Here is a 20760-nt window from a genome sequence, read left to right as displayed (position 1 = left end):
TAGATACATTGGTCCGTAAAAGCAAAGAAGGAACTCCCAACCACCAATTCAGAATGTGTTTAGTGTATACTCAGGGTAGGAAACAAAAACTCTGAGAAATAATGGACGTGTCCGATAAAATTCTGTTCGAGGTGCCCATACATTTCTTTTCCAGTCTAAAGTTTTGTTGCAAGCTCTGAGATTTTTCAAGTACACTTTCACGGTCAAAGTTCAGTTATGCAGCTTTGGATAGGAAGGAGCATCAGGGTATACCGCAATAAAATGCAACGAAAGGAAGCTACGATTTAAAAAATAATTTATTACAATATTTTGTGTATAAAACGTTGAATAATTAAATTATAAATAATAAAAATAAAACAATTACAAAATAAAATTTCCATGAGTAGCACATTTGTTAATATTGCACATGATGGAGATGACTGTGAAGAAGATGCTTTCTTCACTGTCGTCTTTGGCGACGATTACAAATGTCTTTTGAGTGATGTACGTCAGCTGTCAATGTGGAGAGTGTTAAGTTAATAGTTTGAATGGAACAGCAGCTGATTAATGCCCATGCTGTCTCGAACTGCTTTCATTACAGCAACCTGTTCTTCTTGGACGTATAATATGCACTGATAAAAAGGCCGAATGTGAAGTTCTGAATATGTCCTCTGGTGAAAAGTCCATTGTCGGATAGGAAACTTTTCATTCTGGGTAAGGGATAGTTACAAGCTCATATTGTCAGGCAAGGAAACTCTCTTACTGTGTGACGTTATAAGTTGGCTCACCATTGATTTCTACTTCCGTTTCTGAGTCTATCATTATATGGATTTCAGACACACATACATAGCTGATTGTGACACAGCCCTCTGCCGCCTGTAAACGAACAATAAGTCCAGATTGTTTTGGGAAGCTGGTGCAGCTAACCACTATGGAGAAGCAAGTGGCTTATCGTTGGATCTTGTGAGAATAAACACGTGTACACGACCTGATTGTTTCATTGTATTGTACATTCTTAAGTTTTGACCTAAAACATATCGTCTGTGTCCTTAAGGTAATTTAGTCACGCATCTCTCCCATTGATTGAGAAATTTTCTAAACCTATCAATAATTTCAAAAGATCTGTGTTGTTACATGTGAACCTTGAATAATGACTGATCCAAATTCGTAAGAGATGATCTGCTGACATCAGTTTTCAATCCTATGGAAACCAATTTGTGATAGATGTGATCTGGGGGGAAATATTAGTTCTGCTGGAGAAATCTAGATTGTGAATTTTCTTGCTCCAAACCGGCTTTCTTCTTCCACTAGTGATATATTATTATTAATCTGATACACTGTCCAAGTGTCGCTATTACAGCCTGCTCAAGCAGAAAATTGGTCCAGGAGCTACGAGGGTGTGTTTTGAATTGGTTTGAGGTACACAGTTTGCCAAAGATAGAACTAATTCTTGTCTTATTATCTAGTGTCACTATAACGAAGATCAGAATTATACAGACTACATAAGGTTATACACAGGTTTCAATTTGTGACTAAGAAGAAAACTGAGTGCGCTTTGCTTGATCGGGTAGTAGGAGTACGACTGTCTGAAAATAACAAAATGAAGTTTGGTCAGCTGCATCAGCAGTTCCTCGATACTTTAAAACGTCAAAAAACCGGCGAGTTTGGCTGCAGGAAATTTAATAAGCGTACTCACTCAAAATATTTCTTTGAGAGCGAAGCAGGTAGTGTGGAAGATGAATGATGCTGGCGAACTGAAATGAAGATGACAGTTCGCCTATTTGTACAGCTACCTGTAGAATTGCGTTAATACCTTGATTTATTTCGCCACACAGTACGTTTGGTGTAGCTCTCAGCATGGAGTACGCTAGTAAATAAATTTTGTGAGCTGTTTCAACAATTCATCAACAATGTCACATCACTGATTATGGGCTTAGGACATGCTAGTGAGCAACTTTTGTGAGCTGTTTCAACAATTCATCAACGATTTCAGATCACTAGAAGAAAAATGAACTAAGCTGAGAAAAAGCACTGAAGAACAGACAGAATTAATTGGTGGTCTGATTCACTGCCTTTATGAGTTTAATATGGGTGCGCCACAAGATGTCTGATGTCAGAGGGCAGACAGGAACGGTAAAAGAAAAGTGTCCTGTGTACATGTGCAACACGAGTAGTTAAGTCCTTCAGACAGATATCAACCATCACACCGTCAATTTGGTAAATGGGGCAGTGTTAGTAGTTTAGGCGAGGCTGTAACACAGGTGCCTAAAGGTCTGCTGTCGACATCTCCGGGTGCAGGGATTGTGGAATGAGTGAAGTTAGTTTAGTGAGAGAAAGGGAGGTTGGATAACGCGTGGACAGCTGACGGATGGTTTCGTTGTACTGTTGTGTCTAGCATTTCTGCTTCTCTGCAGAATCCTCAGTCGTTATTATGGTCATATGTACCCCTCCTAAGTCCAGTGGAGGCTAGTAGGGGACCTGTTGCTGAAAGTCACACAGTTATAGCAGTAGCAGCAGGTGTCAAGGGAGCAGAGTAGGTAGTCAAAGCCAGTCATGGTGTACGTCAGCAGCGGTGGTCAGGTCAGAGAGTCCTCAGTAGGCACTGTAGCCGTATCCGTAGGCCTGCTGTGGGTACTGCTGCTGCTGTTGCTGCTGCTGCTGTTCGTACAGCTGCTGCAAGAGCAGCTGCTGCTGCTGCGCCGAGCTGACGCCAGCAGGGCGCGCCGGCTGCTGCTGCGCGTCCTCAGCGTTCGGTGGGAAGAGCACCGGCCCCTGATTGGTCAGCGACGGCCGCTGCGCAGCGGGCACCACGACGGTCGGCCGCGGCACATATGCTGGCAGCACGGGCTTCGCCACACTCACCTGCAGAGCAACCACAATCACATTACGCGCCATCTCTCAGCAAGGCGCAAGGAATCCTGAATTTACGTCAATAGGTGAAATACATATTACAGAGAAGCTTCGTTCTACAGTTAACACAAACTGACAATGGGGCTTTCTGTATCATGCTAGTGGAATCAGACGGGCTGATGTTTGCTACGTCGGGGCACACAGCCCAACAGCAAGGCAGTACTGCACGGCGAGCTGCCTACCCCCTAGAGCACAGGGGCCACGACAATGCAAGCAGATCAGTGTGTGACAGTGTGTCAATAACAATAACAATAACAATATCAATAACACTGCTCGTAGGAGACGCATCTATTGCGAACCTATTTACCTCTGCCACAGTGCTCAGTGTGCTCCCTGCCGCCGTTGGATAAGCAGCTGCAGCAGCAAGTCTTATACTCCTAGCGCACTCATTTGTTACATAGTTTAATTCTTAATTTCTTTGCGTGGTTTTGGTACTTGCATTGTTTAATTCATAAATTTCGGGCGTATTATAGTATTTGAGAGTTGTAGCATCGCGTTTTAGTCCCTGAATAGTGTAAAATCGCGTAGTCTCCTTCCGCCGCCGAGCAATGTGTCAGCAGTGCGCAATTAGCAGCATTACTGCATTTACTAGGCACTCTTGTATTTTAATAACCGTTTAAATTTTGTGTCGATTTGCTTGCGCTCTCTGTAGATTAGTTCAGACGGTCTTTGCACAACAGTTTTCAGCATGGATCGGGACTGCAACTACTGTGTTCGGATGCAGGCTGAGTTGGCATCCCTTCGCTCCCGGCTTCAGGCAGTGTTGGCTTCGGTCACACAGCTTGAGGCTGTTGCCAATGGGTATCACTGTGGGGTTCCTGATGGGGGTTTGTCGTGGACGGCCAGCTCGTCCCACGCATCCCCCGATCGGACTACGACTGTGGTTGCCCGGGATACTGCCCGCATTGAGGCTGATCCCTCACCTGTGGTAGAGTGGGTGGTCGTCTCAAGGTGTGGCAGGGGGCGAAAGACATTCCGGAGGGCTGAACGGAAGGCCTCTCCAGTTTGTCTGACGAACCGGTTTCAGGCTCTGTCTCAGGCTGATACTGATCTTCGGCCTGACATGTTGCTTGTCCTGTTCCAGAGGTTGCCCCTCAGTCTGCAAGATCCGGGCGGTCGCAGAGGGTGGGCTTACTGGTAGTTGGGAGCTCCAACGTCAGGCGCGTAATGGGGCCCCTTAGGAATATGGCAGCAAGAGAGGGGAAGAAAACCAATGTGCACTCCGTGTGCATACTGGGGGGAGTCATTCCAGATGTGGAAAGGGTTCTTCCGGATGCCATGAAGGGTACAGGGTGCACCCATCTGCAGGTGGTCGCTCATGTCGGCACCAATGATGTGTGTCGCTATGGATCCGAGGAAATCCTCTCTGGCTTCCGGCGGCTATCTGATTTGGTGAAGACTGCCAGTCTCGCTAGCGGGATGGAAGCAGAGCTCACCATCTGCAGCATCGTCGACAGGACTGACTGCGGACCTTTGGTACAGAGCCGAGTGGAGGGTCTGAATCAGAGGCTGAGACGGTTCTGCGACCGTGTGGGCTGCAGATTCCTCGACTTGCGCCATAGGGTGGTGGGGTTTCGGGTTCCGCTGGATAGGTCAGGAGTCCACTACACGCAACAAGCGGCTACACGGGTAGCAGGGGTTGTGTGGCGTGGGCTGGGCGGTTTTTTAGGTTAGATGGCCTTGGGCAAGTACAGAAAGGGCAACAGCCTCAGCGGGTGCAGAGCAAAGTCAGGACATGCGGGGACCAAGCAGCAATCGGTATTGTAATTGTAAACTGTCGAAGCTGCGTTGGTACAGTACCGGAACTTCAAGCGCTGATAGAAAGCACTGAAGCCGAAATCGTTATAGGTACAGAAAGCTGGTTGAAGCCAGAGATAAATTCTGCCGAAATTTTTACAAAGGTACAGACGGTGTTTAGAAAGGATAGATTGCATGCAACCGGTGGTGGAGTGTTCGTCGCTGTTAGTAGTAGTTTATCCTGTAGTGAAATAGAAGTGGATAGTTCCTGTGAATTATTATGGGTGGAGGTTACACTCAACAACCGAGCTAGGTTAATAATTGGCTCCTTTTACCGACCTCCCGACTCAGCAGCATTAGTGGCAGAACAACTGAGAGAAAATTTGGAATACATTTCACATAAATTTTCTCAGCATGTTATAGTCTTAGGTGGAGATTTCAATTTACCAGATATAGACTGGGACACTCAGATGTTTAGGACGGGTAGTAGGGACAGAGCATCGAGTGACATTATACTGAGTGCACTATCCGAAAATTACCTCGAGCAATTAAACAGAGAACCGACTCGTGGAGATAACATCTTGGACCTACTGATAACAAACAGACCCGAACTTTTCGAATCTGTATGTGCAGAACAGGGAATCAGTGATCATAAGGCCGTTGCAGCATCCCTGAATATGGAAGTTACTAGGAACATAAAAAAAGGAAGGAAGGTTTATCTGTTTAGCAAGAGTAATAGAAGGCAGATTTCAGACTATCTAACAGATCAAAACGAAAATTTCTGTTCCGACACTGAAAATGTTGAGTGTTTATGGAAAAAGTTCAAGGCAATCGTAAAACGCGTTTTAGACAGGTACGTTCCGAGTAAAACCGTGAGGGACGGGAAAAACCCACCGTGGTACAACAACAGAGTTAGGAAACTACTGCGAAAGCAAAGAGAGCTTCACTGCAAGTTTAAACGCAGCCAAAACCTCTCAGACAAACAGAAGCTAAACTATGTCAAAGTTAGCGTAAGGAGGGCTATGCGTGAAGCGTTCAGTGAATTCGAAAGTAAAATTCTATGTACCGACTTGACAGAAAATCCTAGGAAGTTCTGGTCTTACGTTAAATCAGTAAGTGGCTCGAAACACCATATCCAGACACTCCGGGATGATGATGGCATTGAAACAGAGGATGACACGCGTAAAGCTGAAATACTAAACACCTTTTTCCAAAGCTGTTTCACAGAGGAAGACCGCACTGCAGTTCCTTCTCTAAATCCGCGCACAAACGAAAAAATGGCTGACATCGAAATAAGTGTCCAAGGAATAGAACAGCAACTGGAATCACTCAACAGAGGAAAGTCCACTGGACCTGACGGGATACCAATTCGATTCTACACAGAGTACGCGAAAGAACTTGCCCCCCTTCTAACAGCCGTATACCGCAAGTCTCTAGAGGAACGGAGGGTTCCAAATGATTGGAAAAGAGCACAGGTAGTCCCAGTCTTCAAGAACGGTCGTCGAGCAGATGCGCAAAACTATAGACCTATATCTCTGACGTCGATCTGTTGTAGAATTTTAGAACATGTTTTTTGCTCGAGTATCATGTCGTTTTTGGAAACCCAGAATCTACTATGTAGGAATCAACATGGATTCCGGAAACAGCGATCGTGTGAGACCCAACTCGCTTTATTTGTTCATGAGACCCAGAAAATATTAGATACAGGCTCCCAGGTAGATGCTATTTTTCTTGACTTCCGGAAGGCGTTCGATACAGTTCCGCACTGTCGCCTGATAAACAAAGTAAGAGTCTACGGAATATCAGACCAGCTGTGTGGCTGGATTGAAGAGTTTTTAGCAAACAGAACACAGCATGTTGTTATCAATGGAGAAACGTCTACAGACGTTAAAGTAACCTCTGGCGTGCCACAGGGGAGTGTTATGGGACCATTGCTTTTCACAATATATATATAAATGACCTAGTAGATAGTGTCGGAAGTCCCATGCGGCTTTTCGTGGATGATGCTGTAGTATACAGAGAAGTTGCAGCATTACAAAATTGTAGCGAAATGCAGGAAGATCTGCAGCGGATAGGCGCTTGGTGCAGGGAGTGGCAACTGACCCTTAAGATAGACAAATGTAATGTATTGCGAATACATAGAAAGAAGGTTCCTTTATTGTATGATTATATGATAGCGGAACAAACACTGGTAGCAGTTACTTCCGTAAAATATCTGGGGGTATGCGTGCGGAACGATTTGAAGTGGAATGATCATATAAAATTAATTGTTGGTAAGGCAGGTACCAGGTTGAGATTTATTGGGAGAGTCCTTAGAAAATGTAGTCCATCAACAAAGGAGGTGGCTTACAAAACACTCGTTCGACCTATACTTGAGTACTGCTCATCAGTGTGGGATCCGTACCAGATCGGGTTGACGGAGGAGATAGAGAAGATCCAAAGAAGAGCGGCGCGTTTCGTCACAGGGTTATTTGGTAACCGTGATAGCGTTACGGAGATGTTTAACAAACTCAAGTGGCAGACTCTGCAAGAGAGGCGCTCTGCATCGCGGTGTAGCTTGCTGTCCAGGTTTCGAGAGGGTGCGTTTCTGGATGAGGTATCGAATATATTGCTTCCCCCTACTTATGCCTCCCGAGGAGATCACGAATGTAAAATTAGAGAGATTAGAGCGCGCACGGAGGCTTTCAGACAGTCGTTCTTCCCGCGAACCATACGCGACTGGAACAGGAAAGGGAGGTAATGACAGTGGCACGTAAAGTGCCCTCCGCCACACACCGCTGGGTGGCTTGCGGAGTATAAATGTAGATGTAGATGTAGATGTAGCTACAAATATTAGGTTGGTGCATAAGTTTGTAGCTTTTTACCGTTATTTCAATAAACACCACAGATACAGAATAAGATTTCCACTCTGCAGCGGAGTGTGAAACTTCATGGCAGATTAAAACTGTGTGCCGGACCGAGACTCGAACTCGGGACCTTTGCCTTTCGCAGGCAAGTGCTCTACCATCTGAGCTACCCAAGCACGACTCACGCCCCATCCACACAGCTTCAATTCTGCCAATACCTCGTTTCCTACCTTCCAAACTTCACAGAACCTCTCCTGCGATCCTTGCAGGTAGAGCACTTGCCTGCGAAAGGCAAAGGTCCCGAGTTCGAGTCTCGGCCTGGCACACAGTTTTAATCTGCCAGGAAGTTTCATATCAGCGCACACTCCGCTGCAGAGTGAAAATCTCATTCTGGAAACATCCCCGAGGCTGTGGCTACGCCACGTGTCCGAAGTATCCTTTCTTCCAGGAGTGCTAGTTCTTCAGGGTTCGCAGAAGAGCTTCTATGAAGTTTGGAAGGTAGGAGACGAGGTACTGGCAGAACTGAAGCTGTGAGGACGGGGAGTGAGTCGTGCTTGGGTAGCTCAGACGGTAGAGCACTTGCCCGCGAAAGGCAAAGGTCCTGAGTCTGAGTGTCGGTACGGCACACTGTTTTAATCTACCACAGATACAAATAACAGAGACTTTAGTCATCATTGATATACTCTCCTTCACTATTTGCAACAGTCTGCCAATGCTGGGATGGCTTTTCGATTTCGCGATTGTAGACATAGCGTGGTTTTGAGGAGAAGAACTCGTTGAGTCACGTTCGGAGTCCATTTTCATTCGGAAAGGAAGTTCCCTGTTCGGCAGAGAGCAGAACATGTGAAAATCTGAGGGTACAAGATCAGATAAATGAGGTAGCTGCGGGATGACTACCCAGTACAACTCCTGTAACTGTTTTTTTTGTCGGTCTAGCAGGATGAGGCGGGCGTTATGGTGGAGTAGCATCACTTCACGCTGTCTTCCTGGTCGTTGTTCTTGGACTGCATTTGCATGATGTCTGTGTTGTTGAAAGTAAATGTCATCAGTGGTGGTTACGCCTTGGAGAAACAATTCATGGCACACCCCACCGTCACTGTTCCGCAACATGTACAACATTATCTTTTGTGCATGCGCGCAGATCTTTGTATGGACTCAGCTATGCATTTATTTTCCTTATGTTACACAAAAAAACCATTTCTCGTCATCAGTAACGATACAGGATAGGAATGGTCGATGTTGTTCACGAGGCATTGATGAAAAGCAAGCAGAGATGCGTATATAGCGAGAGGAGGAGAACGAGGAGGTTAGTATTTACATCTACATCTACGTGATTACTCTGCTATTCACAATAAAGTGCCTGGCAGAGGGTTTAATGAACCACCTTCAAGCTGTTTCTCTATGCGGGAGAAACGAGCACTTAAATTTTTCTGTGCGAGTCCTGATTTCTCTTATTTTATCGTGATGATCATTTCTCCCTGTGTAAGTGGGTGCCAACAGAATGTTTTCGCAATCGGAGGAGAAAACTGATGATTTAAATTTCATGAGAAGATCCCGTCGCAACTATAAACGCCTTTGTTTTAATGATTGCCACTTCAATTCACGTATCATGTCTGTAACACTATCTCCCCTATTTCGCGATAATACAAAACGAGCTGCCCTTCTTTGTACTTTTTCGATGTCATTCGTCAGTCCCACCCGATGAGGATCCCACACTGCACAGCAACAGTCCAGAATAGGGCGGACAAGCGTGGTGTAAGCATCTCTTTAGTAGACCTGTTGCACCTTCTAAGTGTTCTGCCAATGAATCGAAGTCTTTTGTTTGCTTTACGCGCAATATTATCTATGTGATCATTCCAATTTATGTTATTTGTAGTTGTAATCCCTAAGTATTTAGTTGAACTTACAGCCTTCAGATTTGTGTGACTTATCGCGTAATTGAAATTTATCTGATTTCTTTTAGCACTCATGTGAGTAACTTCACACTCTTCCTTATTAAGGGTCAATTGCCACTTCGCACCATACAGATATCTTATCTAAATCCTTTTGCAAGTCGTTTTGATCATCTGATGACTTTACAAGACGGTAAATGACAGCACCATCTGCAAACAATCTAAGACGGCTACTCAGATTGTCTCCTATGTCGTTAAAATAGGTCAGGAACAATAGAGCGCCTATAACACTTCCTTGTGGAACGCCTCGACATCGAGGTCATTAGAGACAGAGCACAAGCTCGGATTAAGAAAGGATGGGGAAAGAAATCGGCTGTGCCCTTTCTAAGGAACCATCCCGGCTTTTGCCTGAAGCGATTTCGGGAAATAACGGAAAACGTAAATCAGGACTGCCGGATGCACGAATGTCCATTCACTACTTTTGTGATTTTCGGCTTAGAGCAGGCGGTACCCACACAACCGGATTTTTTAACCTTCCCCACTCCATGCAAATTTCGCAGGATGGTTGGAATGATCGCAGTTCATCATATTTGCTAGTTCTCAACTACAGTGATGTGGATTATTGTGGATTAATGCGTTTAAACGATCTTCATCAACCCGCGAAGGTCTTCCTGAATGTGGAGATTCACTAATGTCAAAATGATCTTCCTTAAAACGAGGAAACTATTTTCATGCGGTGTTCTGTCCAATGGCATTACCCCCACACACAACGCAAATGTTTCTGGCTGCTCCGCTACTGTCGCCCCTCTACTGAACTCAAACAGAAGGATACGTCGGAAATGTTCCGGTTTCTCCACTTGGAATTCCATTTTCTAGCCTCCACTGCTCCACTCACTCTCTTCAAATGTCGAAGTGACAATCTGTAAACTCAAATAGCAACAGTGAACTACAAATAAAAAATGGCAGTCGATAAATAAACTCATAGCAACCAGAATACTAACATGAAAAACAGAAAAGACACGTACTTATGCACCAACCTAATAATTTGCGAACAGTGCATCTGCCTGCCGGTACTTAAGCTGTCGCACGGCCAAGATCCGACAGTTGCACCCAGCCAGTGAACCTGGGATCGCCGTCTTCTGGATCTGCGTGGAGCTATCAGCACTCTTCGTGTGGGCTACGCAGTGCCTTGGCTTCCAACGCTCGGGTCTATTGGACTTCGCGGTATCTTGGCTCATTACTGTGATTATGTATAGAGACAGTCGTCTCAAATGGTTGAAATGGCTCTGAGCACCATGGGACTTGACATCTGAGGTCATCAGTCCACTAGACCTTAGGACTACTTAAACCTAACTAACCTAGCGACATCACACACATCCATGCCCGAGGCAGGATTCGAACCTGCGACCGTAGCGGTCGCGTGGTTCCAGACTGAAAGGCCTAGAACAGTCGTCTCACACTGTGGGTGTTAAGACTTTGACACGTTATTCTAGGTAAACAGTTAAAGTCTGGCTTAAACTATCAGAAGTGTCTAGTAAGACAGAGCCTTCGACTGATAAACTACACGGTGTTTATAAATGAATATCGAGGTGTTAACGCTTTATAATATTTATCACATTAAACTTACAGTTATAAATGATATGTCAAATGAAAGAGCAACTCAAACAGTTTTACCAAGAACCTTTACAAACGTTCAGTGTGAGCACTGGCATAGCGAAGTACGCGATTGGTTGAACTTCACTGTACCCAAGCGCTGGGTAGGTCGCAAGAGGCCCAATGACGGGGATTGCTTTGCATGGCCTCCACGTTCACCCGACCTAACGCCATGCGATTTTTTCCTTTGAGGCTTCGTCAAGGATCGTGTGTACGTGCCTCTGCTACCAGCAGACCTCCCGGAATTAAGAAACCGGATTGAAGTAGCTGTTGCTACAATCACTGAAGACACACTTATCAACGTTTGGGAAGAACTCGTCCCTAGACTTGATGTGTGCCGTGTGACAAATGGTGCTCACATTGAACATTGATTAGGTTCTTGTTAAAACTGAGTTGCTCGTTCATTTGACAGATCGTTTATAACTGTAAGTTTAATATAATAAATATTATAAAGCGTTCATACACCGATATTCATTTATAAACACCCTGTATAATCGCGTTCTTGTGAATTTATGCTTCAAGACGGAGAAGAGTGAATTTATGTTATTAGTAGTAAGCATGGTGTTCATTGTCTATGTGGGCGCTGTTTTTCTGCAATGAACCCGGAGTGAGCCACTTCGGAGCTAAGCAAGAGGTGACTTCTATACGCTTTTTAGATTTCAACAAAAACTTCAACATTTTACTTGCGAAACTTTGCAGCTTAATTATGCTCCACGTACGTTACAATGATTTCCCTCGTGTTTGACATCTCGGCAGCAATGCCTCATGTTTAGACTATCAATTCGCAAAGAAGACAGCTAATATCAGGCTTTCCTCAGTGCTCGATGATAGGTCTGATACTATTTTCATTGAACGTCAGAGTCCTGTCGTGAGTCCTGCACTCTGTAAATGCCATCTGAATACTGCTGCTCTCGATTTAGACTTAACTGCTAAACCAGTTAATCAGAAGACAGTTATCGAAAACGTTAATGTTGCCCTGTACGGTTTATCAAAGCTGGCAAGGTGTGTAGTGTTAAAGCTCACTTCGTTGAAAACCCAACCTGTTCTGGCTGGTCATCAAGACGCATTAGCCCTAAACTACGAGAATCCCATCTTTAATCCAAAATGGGATGAACACAAACATTTCTCCCTCTGGGTAGAGACTACATCTACACGGATACTCTGCAAATCACATTTAAGTGCCTGGCAGACGTAATTTTGGATGAAAACCTAACGACTTTTAAAAAGGAAAAATTGTCGTGGTCCGGTCGAGCGAGCATATCGGAAATGACTAAGCTGGTAGGCGATTCGCGTGCTACTGTCCTAAGCACTTATGGAAAGTTGTTGATGCATGGTCAACTCGCGAGTGGACGAAAGGGTGTTGGACAACCAAAACTCATCACAGAACGTGAAGGACGGAGGCTTGCCAGCTCTGTAAAGCAGACTAGGCAGCGATCTATGGTAGATCTGATGACAGAGTATGATGCCCATGCAGGCACAAATGTTTTGAACACACCTTAACCGCACGTTGTTGAACATGAAGCTCCGCAGCAGTCGACCCGCATGTGTTACCATGTTGACCAAACGACATCTTCAGATATGGTTTCAATGGGCAGGGAAGCGTAGAGATTGGAACGGATAAATGGAAACGTGTCGCGTGATCGGATGAACCACATTTCTTGTTTCACCAGTTTGGTGGTTGTGTTCGGATACGACGCTGTGCAGGCGAACGGTTGCTCGGAATATGCAGTGCGTCACAAACACAGGCCGACGGGAACAGTACTGTGGTATGTGGGACAGTCACCTGTGCTTCCATACTACTTGTAATAGTAACCGGAGGCAGAATGAGAACTGTGGTATAGTGAGCATTTTTACGGATTACCTGCATTCTTCCATGTTTGATGTGTTCCCCGACGGCGACGGCATACTCCAGCAGGATAAGCCTCTGTGTAACAAGATCAGAGTCGTGATACTGCTGTAGCGGTTAAAGAAGTGTGATAGTGAACTCAAGTTGATGTCTTGGCCACCAGATTCGCGTGATCTGAACCCGATGGAACACATGTGAGACGTTACCGGGCCCCAGACCCACGCCCTCAAACCAACGGCCCGCAATTTTCGGGAACTGCGTGATCTGTGCGTTGCTTAGACTTCCGGGACCACATACCTTCGTGAAATTACCGAGGAATCTCCGAATCCTGCCACACAGCATCACTCCAGTATTGCAGTCCAGTGGTAGAGCAACACGCCATTAAACAGGCGGTAGTAATGTGCTGGCACATGAGTGTACTTCACCACGTTGTGCACGGTTGTACTGTCTACGTCCATAAGTACAAAAAGATATTCATACACCCTCTTTGCTTTACACTTCCTGTCGTTGACTATAACACATTGGTCAGAACCACACACCAGAAACATTCGATTCCATAAGAGCAAAATATCCTCAGTCCCACTCCATTACAAGCCGATTTTTCTGAATCGTTTCTGGTAGCAGGAACTTGAGTTTCGAATTATTTCTTTACTGTATCAGAGAACAGAATCACATCTCTATGTTCAAAAGGCACCTAATGAATTATATACTAAACCAACAAGAAAGTCTACCTTTGTTTCTGTACGCATCCTTCACCCAATTGTAGACAAGTACCTTCGTCTCCCAACTGCTCTTTCTCATCTCCCAAAGACCCTAATAGAGGCAGTCTGTATTTCTCTCCATTAGAACTCGCTATGCCATAATATCTCCATTTAGCGCACTTCTAGTGGTTCTGTTGTCATTAGCTTTTATTGTTATTGTTAGCTCTTAGCTCTGTTAATCAAAACGGCTCTGGATATATCAAAATTTTGTCTCAAAGCATTCCTTCATTTCTGTCTCTACTGTTCTTATTATTTTTTATCTTCGTACACCAAGTGGGATCACTTTAACTTCAGCTCCTCTTCTTCCTTTTCCTTTCTCATTTTTCCATTATTTTTCCACCATTCCATTTTCCAAATTATTCGCGTGTTATCTATTTATTTCTTCTTTGAATGTCGTTCCTGATTTAGTATGTTTTCTGCCTTGAAAGCCTTCTGAATTTAATGTTTGGTTCTTACAAAGTTTCTTTCTGTTATTTACTATTCTTTGATATTGTCACTTTCCAGTTCTTATCTCATGTCTGTAATCCACGCAGTTCTTGACTTCTTTCCCAGTAACGCAGGAATATTTGCTCTGTTTGCCTGTTGTCATTCATTGGGTAGAGGTGTTCAAGAAATATTAACCTTCGCCTCTACATCACTTCTGATATTTTCTGTATATTTTAATATTCATTATTTTTCTTGTTTCAACCATATTTAGTTTGTTTTGCATCCATTACTTTTCTAATAATCCATCGCACGAGTAACTGCTATTCTGTTACCGAGCGAGGTAGTAAAGGTTTACGACATTTGATTAGCATTGGGGAGGACGACGGTTCAAACGCGATTTCCCTAAATCGCTTAAGGCAAATGCAGGAATGGTTCCTTCGAAAGGGCGCGTCCGAACTTCCCCAATCCGAGCTTGTGCTCCGTCTGTAATGAATAGGTTGTCGACAGGACGTTAAACACTAATCTCCTTCTCCTCCTCCTCTTTCTGTGTTCTGTTCAGCTCACAATTCATCGTTAAGCATTAACACGCATATATACATTCTGGTGTTATCGGAGTCGAAAAATGTTTTAGTTACGTAATTATAGAGATACCTTTTTAATCGTAGACATATTAGTTAGAGCATATGCCCCTTCTTCATGAATTATTCTTTCATTTATTGCAAATCCTCCTATCCCGTAGCACTATATTGTTTCTCAAAGATATTTCAGTTTACGAATCATTCTGAAGGTGGCAAGGGTAAAATATAGGGAGCGAAAGGCTATTTACAATTTGTCGGAAAACAGATGGCAGTTATAAGAGTCGGGGTACATGAAAGGGAATCAGGATTGGGAAGGGAGTGAGACAGGGTTGTAGACTCTCCCCGATGTTATTCAATCTGTATATTGAGCAAGCAGTAAAGGAAGCAAAAGAAAAATTTGGAGTAGGTATTAACATCCATAGAGAAGAAATGAAACCTTTGAGGTTCGCCGATGACATTGTAATTCTGACAGAGACAGCAAAGGACTTGGAAGAGCTGTTGAACGGAATGGACAGTGTCTTGAAAGGAGGGTATAAGATGAATATCAACAAAAGGAAAACGAGGATAATGGAATGTAGTCGAATTAAGTCGGGTGACGCTGAGGGAATTAGATTAGGAAATGAGACACTTTAAGTAGTAAAGGAGTTTTGCTATTTGGGGAGCAAAATAACTGCTGATGGTCGAAGTAGAGAGGATATAAAATGTAGACTGGGAATGGCAAGGAAAGCGTTTCTGAAGAGGAGAAATTTGTTAAGATCGAGTATAGATTTAAGTGTCAGGAAGTCGTTTCTGAAAGTATTTATATGGATTGTAGCATGTATGGAAGTGAAATGTGGACGATAAATAGTTTAGACGAAGGGAATAGAAGCTTTCGAAATGTGGTGCTACAGAAGAATGATGAAGATTAAATGGGTAGATCACATAACTAATGAGAAGGTATTGAACAGAATTGACTAGAAGAAGGGATCGGTTGGTAGGACATGTTCTGAGGCATCAAGGGATCACCAATTTAGTATTGGAGGGCAGCGTGGAGGATAAAAATCGTAGAGGGAGACCAAGAGATGAATACACTAAGCAGATTCAAAAGGATGTAGGTTGCAGTCGGTATTGGGAGATGAAGAAGCTTGCACGGAATAGAGTAGCATGGAGAGCTGCATCAAATCAGTCTCAGGACTGAAGACAACAACAAAACAAGAACTCATGTTATTTTACTTATTTGTGTTTAGTGTATTTTGGTGTATTTTATATGTTTGCCATGATTCTTTTTTAAAATTTAAATTCTGAAAGGAGATCTATTGGCTTTTTCTCCAGATTTCACTGAGTAACTACTTACGTTAGGTTTTTTGCAAGCGTAGCAAAATCGACTGCAAAAGTTACTCAGATTGCCCTAATTCCATTCGATTTTCCTAATTTCACTCGATTTCTGTCGCAGAGTTATTCGTTTAGCTTTGTGACCCGCCAAGACAGCTGCGCGCGTTACTTAGCAGGCCGTACTCTGATTTCGACGAGGTCCGACGGCCCTCTGATCGAATCCGTCTGAACGGTTAATGAGGACAACAGGTGTGTCAGCCAATCTGGACATAGCTTTTAGGCTATTTCCCACATCCGACTAAATGAATACCTAGATAGAACCAACCTCCCGCTCTCTTACACGATTCGCAATAATTTAGAAGATATTTGCACACTTTCGCATGGTATAACACTAGACGCAGATAATTTGGAGAAAGGGAGGGGGGGTAAATTTTGCATTGCAAAATCCATAAATTAACATGCCGACTCCGTGAAGATATTTCAGTTTACGAATCATTCTGTAGGTGGCAAGGGTAAAATATAGGGAGCGAAAGGCTATTTACAATTTGTCGGAAAACAGATGGCAGTTATAAGAGTCGGGGGACATGAAAGGGAATCAGGGTTGGGAAGGGAGTGAGACAGGGTTGTAGACTCTCCCCGATGTTATTCAATCTGTATATTGAGCAAGCAGTAAAGGAAGCAAAAGAAAAATTTGGAGTAGGTATTAACATCCATAGAGAAGAAATGAAACCTTTGAGGTTCGCCGATGACATTGTAATTCTGACAGAGACAGCAAAGGACTTGGAAGAGCTGTTGAACGGAATGGACAGTGTCTTGAAAGGAGGGTATAAGATGAATATCAACAAAAGGAAAACGAGGATAATGGAATGTAGTCGAATTAAGTCGGGTGACGCTGAGGGAATTAGATTAGGAAATGAGACACTTTAAGTAGTAAAGGAGTTTTGCTATTTGGGGAGCAAAATAACTGCTGATGGTCGAAGTAGAGAGGATATAAAATGTAGACTGGGAATGGCAAGGAAAGCGTTTCTGAAGAGGAGAAATTTGTTAAGATCGAGTATAGATTTAAGTGTCAGGAAGTCGTTTCTGAAAGTATTTATATGGAGTGTAGCATGTATGGAAGTGAAATGTGGACGATAAATAGTTTAGACGAAGGGAATAGAAGCTTTCGAAATGTGGTGCTACAGAAGAATGATGAAGATTAAATGGGTAGATCACATAACTAATGAGAAGGTATTGAACAGAATTGACTAGAAGAAGGGATCGGTTGGTAGGACATGTTCTGAGGCATCAAGGGATCACCAATTTAGTATTGGAGGGCAGCGTGGAGGATAAAAATCGTAGAGGGAGACCAAGAGATGAATACACTAAGCAGATTCAAAAGGATGTAGGTTGCAGTCGGTATTGGGAGATGAAGAAGCTTGCACGGAATAGAGTAGCATGGAGAGCTGCATCAAATCAGTCTCAGGACTGAAGACAACAACAAAACAAGAACTCATGTTATTTTACTTATTTGTGTTTAGTGTATTTTGGTGTATTTTATATGTTTGCCATGATTCTTTTTTAAAATTTAAATTCTGAAAGGAGATCTATTGGCTTTTTCTCCAGATTTCACTGAGTAACTACTTACGTTAGGTTTTTTGCAAGCGTAGCAAAATCGACTGCAAAAGTTACTCAGATTGCCCTAATTCCATTCGATTTCCCTAATTTCACTCGATTTCTGTCGCAGAGTTATTCGTTTAGCTTTGTGACCCGCCAAGACAGCTGCGCGCGTTACTTAGCAGGCCGTACTCTGATTTCGACGAGGTCCGACGGCCCTCTGATCGAATCCGTCTGAACGGTTAATGAGGACAACAGGTGTGTCAGCCAATCTGGACATAGCTTTTAGGCTATTTCCCACATCCGACTAAATGAATACCTAGATAGAACCAACCTCCCGCTCTCTTACACGATTCGCAATAATTTAGAAGATATTTGCACACTTTCGCATGGTATAACTCTAGACGCAGATAATTTGGAGAAAGGGGGGGGGGTAAATTTTCCATTTTGCATTGCAAAATCCATAAATTAACATGCCGACTCCGTGAAGATACGGGATAAAGGCCAGGAAAATAATAAGAAGAAATATTCGTTTAACATTCAGGTTGTTCAAATTCAAACTGCAGCTCCTTTCATTTGTTTTCTAAAACTCAGCTTAACAGTGAAGATGATAAGGCAGAATGTTTTAGTCTGAAGAATATATACCTTAACAAAATTGTTAAGGTATGATCTTTAGTAGGCGCCGGTTATTTCCATAGAGACGGGCTGTACCTGCAATACGGGTCTCGGTACTTACTATGACGGGCGGCTGCGGCCTGGGGGTGACGAGCACCGTAGTGGGTGGCGGCGGGGGCGGCCGCGTGACGACCACCACGGGGGGCGGCAGGGGTTTGGCCACGACGACAGGCTTCTGCACGAGCACAGGAGGCACCGCGGGCGGGTGCGCGCCGGGGTTCGACTTGGTGACCACCGCGTTGAAGCCGTTCACGTCGTCCGCCGTGTAGCTCACGGTGCGCACCGACCCGTCGGCGTCCAGCACGCTGTAGCTGCCCTGAGGACACACAACATGTCCCCAGGTTCAAGTGAATAACACGGCTACAACTCCTCGCTGCACGATTATCTGCCAAATTACCTGTAAACACCACTCTCGTCCACAGCACTCTAAAAATCTTATTGCATCTCTCTACAGTGTTTGACTCTACACACTACAGCATTTCATGACACAGCGAGCAAGCAGTTAACGTTATACACTGAAAAAAAATCGCAACACCAAAAATTAATTGATATACAGGGTGACACATGGGAGACGGACGGTTTTGATCTGCGTAGTACTGAGGGCGCGGTGGTGGGAGGTGGTCGTGCTGGGGATAGTTCTGATCCACACAAGGCGCCATTTCGTTTACTCAGTGACTATGGAGCAGTGGAACTTTCAACGTGGAGTGTTTGTCTATGACAGTTTCGTGAAAAATGGTGAGTCTATTATTGCTACGCAGCGATTGTTTCGTGGGCGGTTTAATGTCGGTCGACATGGAGCTGTTCCGAGCCATAACACAATCCTCAGATGGGTGGAAAACTTCAGATCAAACATACTGGAAACATACTGGATAAGAAGCATCCTGGCCCGAGACGCAGAGTAACGACACCAGAAAATGATGAAAGGGCAAGGCAAGCGGCAGTCAGAAGCCCAGAACGGTCAGCTAGACGTCATGCTAGAGAGTTACGAATCAATCGGGAATCGGTTAGACGAATTTTGCATAAATAATTAAAATTCCATCCCTACAAAATGCTCATTGTCCAACAACTTAAGGGAATTGATTTTGCCTTACGAGGAGCGGTCTAAGGCGGTGCAGTCATGGACTGTGCCACCGATCCCAGCGGAGGTTCGAGTCCTCCCTCGGGCATGGGTGCGTGTGTTTGTCCTAAGGATAATTTAGGTTAAGTAGTGTGTAAGCTTAGGGACTGATGACCTTAGCAGTTAGGTCCCATAAGATTTCATACACATTTTTCTTACGAGAAGACTTCGCTTACAGAATGCAAGTGATTTTGGGATCGAATGAAAATGAAATTTTATTGAGAGCGATGAAGCTCATTTTTATTTAAACGGGACCGTGAATAAGCAACACCTACGTTACTGGGCTCCAGACCATCCACACCTTATCCACCAGCGTTCTCTACACACAGAAGAAGTAACAGTCTGATGTGCTCTTGGCTCTGTTGGCATTATTGGACCTTATTTTTTTGAAGAGAACGGGGCCACAGTTACTCTTAATTCGTATGGCCAGCCGGGGCGACCGAGCAGTTCTAGGCGCTACAGTCTGGAACCGCGCGACCGCTACGGTCGCAGGTTCGAATCCTGCCTCGGGCATGGATGTGTGTGATGTCCTTAGGTTAGTTAGGTTTAAGTAGTTCTAAGTTCTAGGGGACTGATGACCTCAGAAGTGAAGTCCCATAGTGCTCAGAGCCATTTGAACCATTTGAACATTCGTATGCTTGAGATATTCTTGAAACCAGAACTAAGAAGACGGCGAATCCCTTTAAAACGCGTTTGTTTTCAGCAGGATAGGGCAACATCGCACACCGCAAACACTTCAATGACAGTTCTTAGACGCATGTTTCCTGGCCGGATTATCTCACGTTTTGGCAATGTTCCTTAGCCTACCACGTCTCCCGACTTTTCAGTATGTGACTTTTTTCTGTGGGGGTACCTTAAGAACTATGTCTATAACCACAAACCACGAAATCTGGACGAGATGAAGAATGCGATCATTCAAGAAATTGCTACCCTCCCTGCAGAGATTTTAGTCAGTGTGATAGAGTCCTGCATTCGAAATGATGGACGTCACATTGACGACATTATTTTTCACAAATAACTTTGTTAACTAAAATGGAAAATAATGAGATTTGATTTTGTGTAAATAAACATGCATTAATTTTAAATTTGGCTGAGTATTTTTTTTATTAAAAACAGTCCGTCTCCCGTGTGTCACCCTGTAGAAGTAATGAAATTTCGGGAATACATTCGTGTTGGTAACATATGTACGTGATTAACGTTGCAAGATCACTGGTTAATGTAAGCGCGAGATTAGTCTTTGCAAATGTGGAATGCTGGTTCATTAATAACTAGTGTAACCGCCAGAATGTTGAATGCAAGCATACAAACGTGTATGCATTGTGTCGTACAGGTGTTGGATGCCAATTTATGGGGATGGAGTTCCAAACCTGTTGTACTTGGACGGTCAATACAGGGACGGTTAGTGCTGGTTGTCGTCCGATGAGGTCCCATAT

The 20760-nt window shown here is 44.0% G+C and overlaps 1 protein-coding gene across 1 annotated transcript in view; it reads right to left on the bottom strand.

The window, feature by feature from the left end:
- Positions 1–278: 278 nt before the first annotated feature.
- The window catches only part of LOC124711625 (cuticle protein 19.8-like), a 92635-nt gene continuing 72153 nt past the window's right edge, over positions 279–20760 (bottom strand). The window contains exons 4-5 of the mRNA XM_047241797.1: positions 18272–18526; positions 279–2841 (exon numbers count right to left, since the gene is read on the bottom strand). Coding sequence (XP_047097753.1) covers positions 2572–2841; positions 18272–18526 — 525 coding nt within the window. The 3' untranslated portion in view covers positions 279–2571. The remainder of the gene's footprint in view (positions 2842–18271; positions 18527–20760) is intronic.

Source organism: Schistocerca piceifrons, chromosome 8 (genome assembly GCF_021461385.2).
Source record: "Schistocerca piceifrons isolate TAMUIC-IGC-003096 chromosome 8, iqSchPice1.1, whole genome shotgun sequence".
Classification (NCBI taxonomy): Eukaryota; Metazoa; Arthropoda; class Insecta; order Orthoptera; family Acrididae; genus Schistocerca; species Schistocerca piceifrons.
Note: the sequence above shows the minus strand (reverse complement) of the source record. Positions and strands in the feature narration are given on the sequence as shown.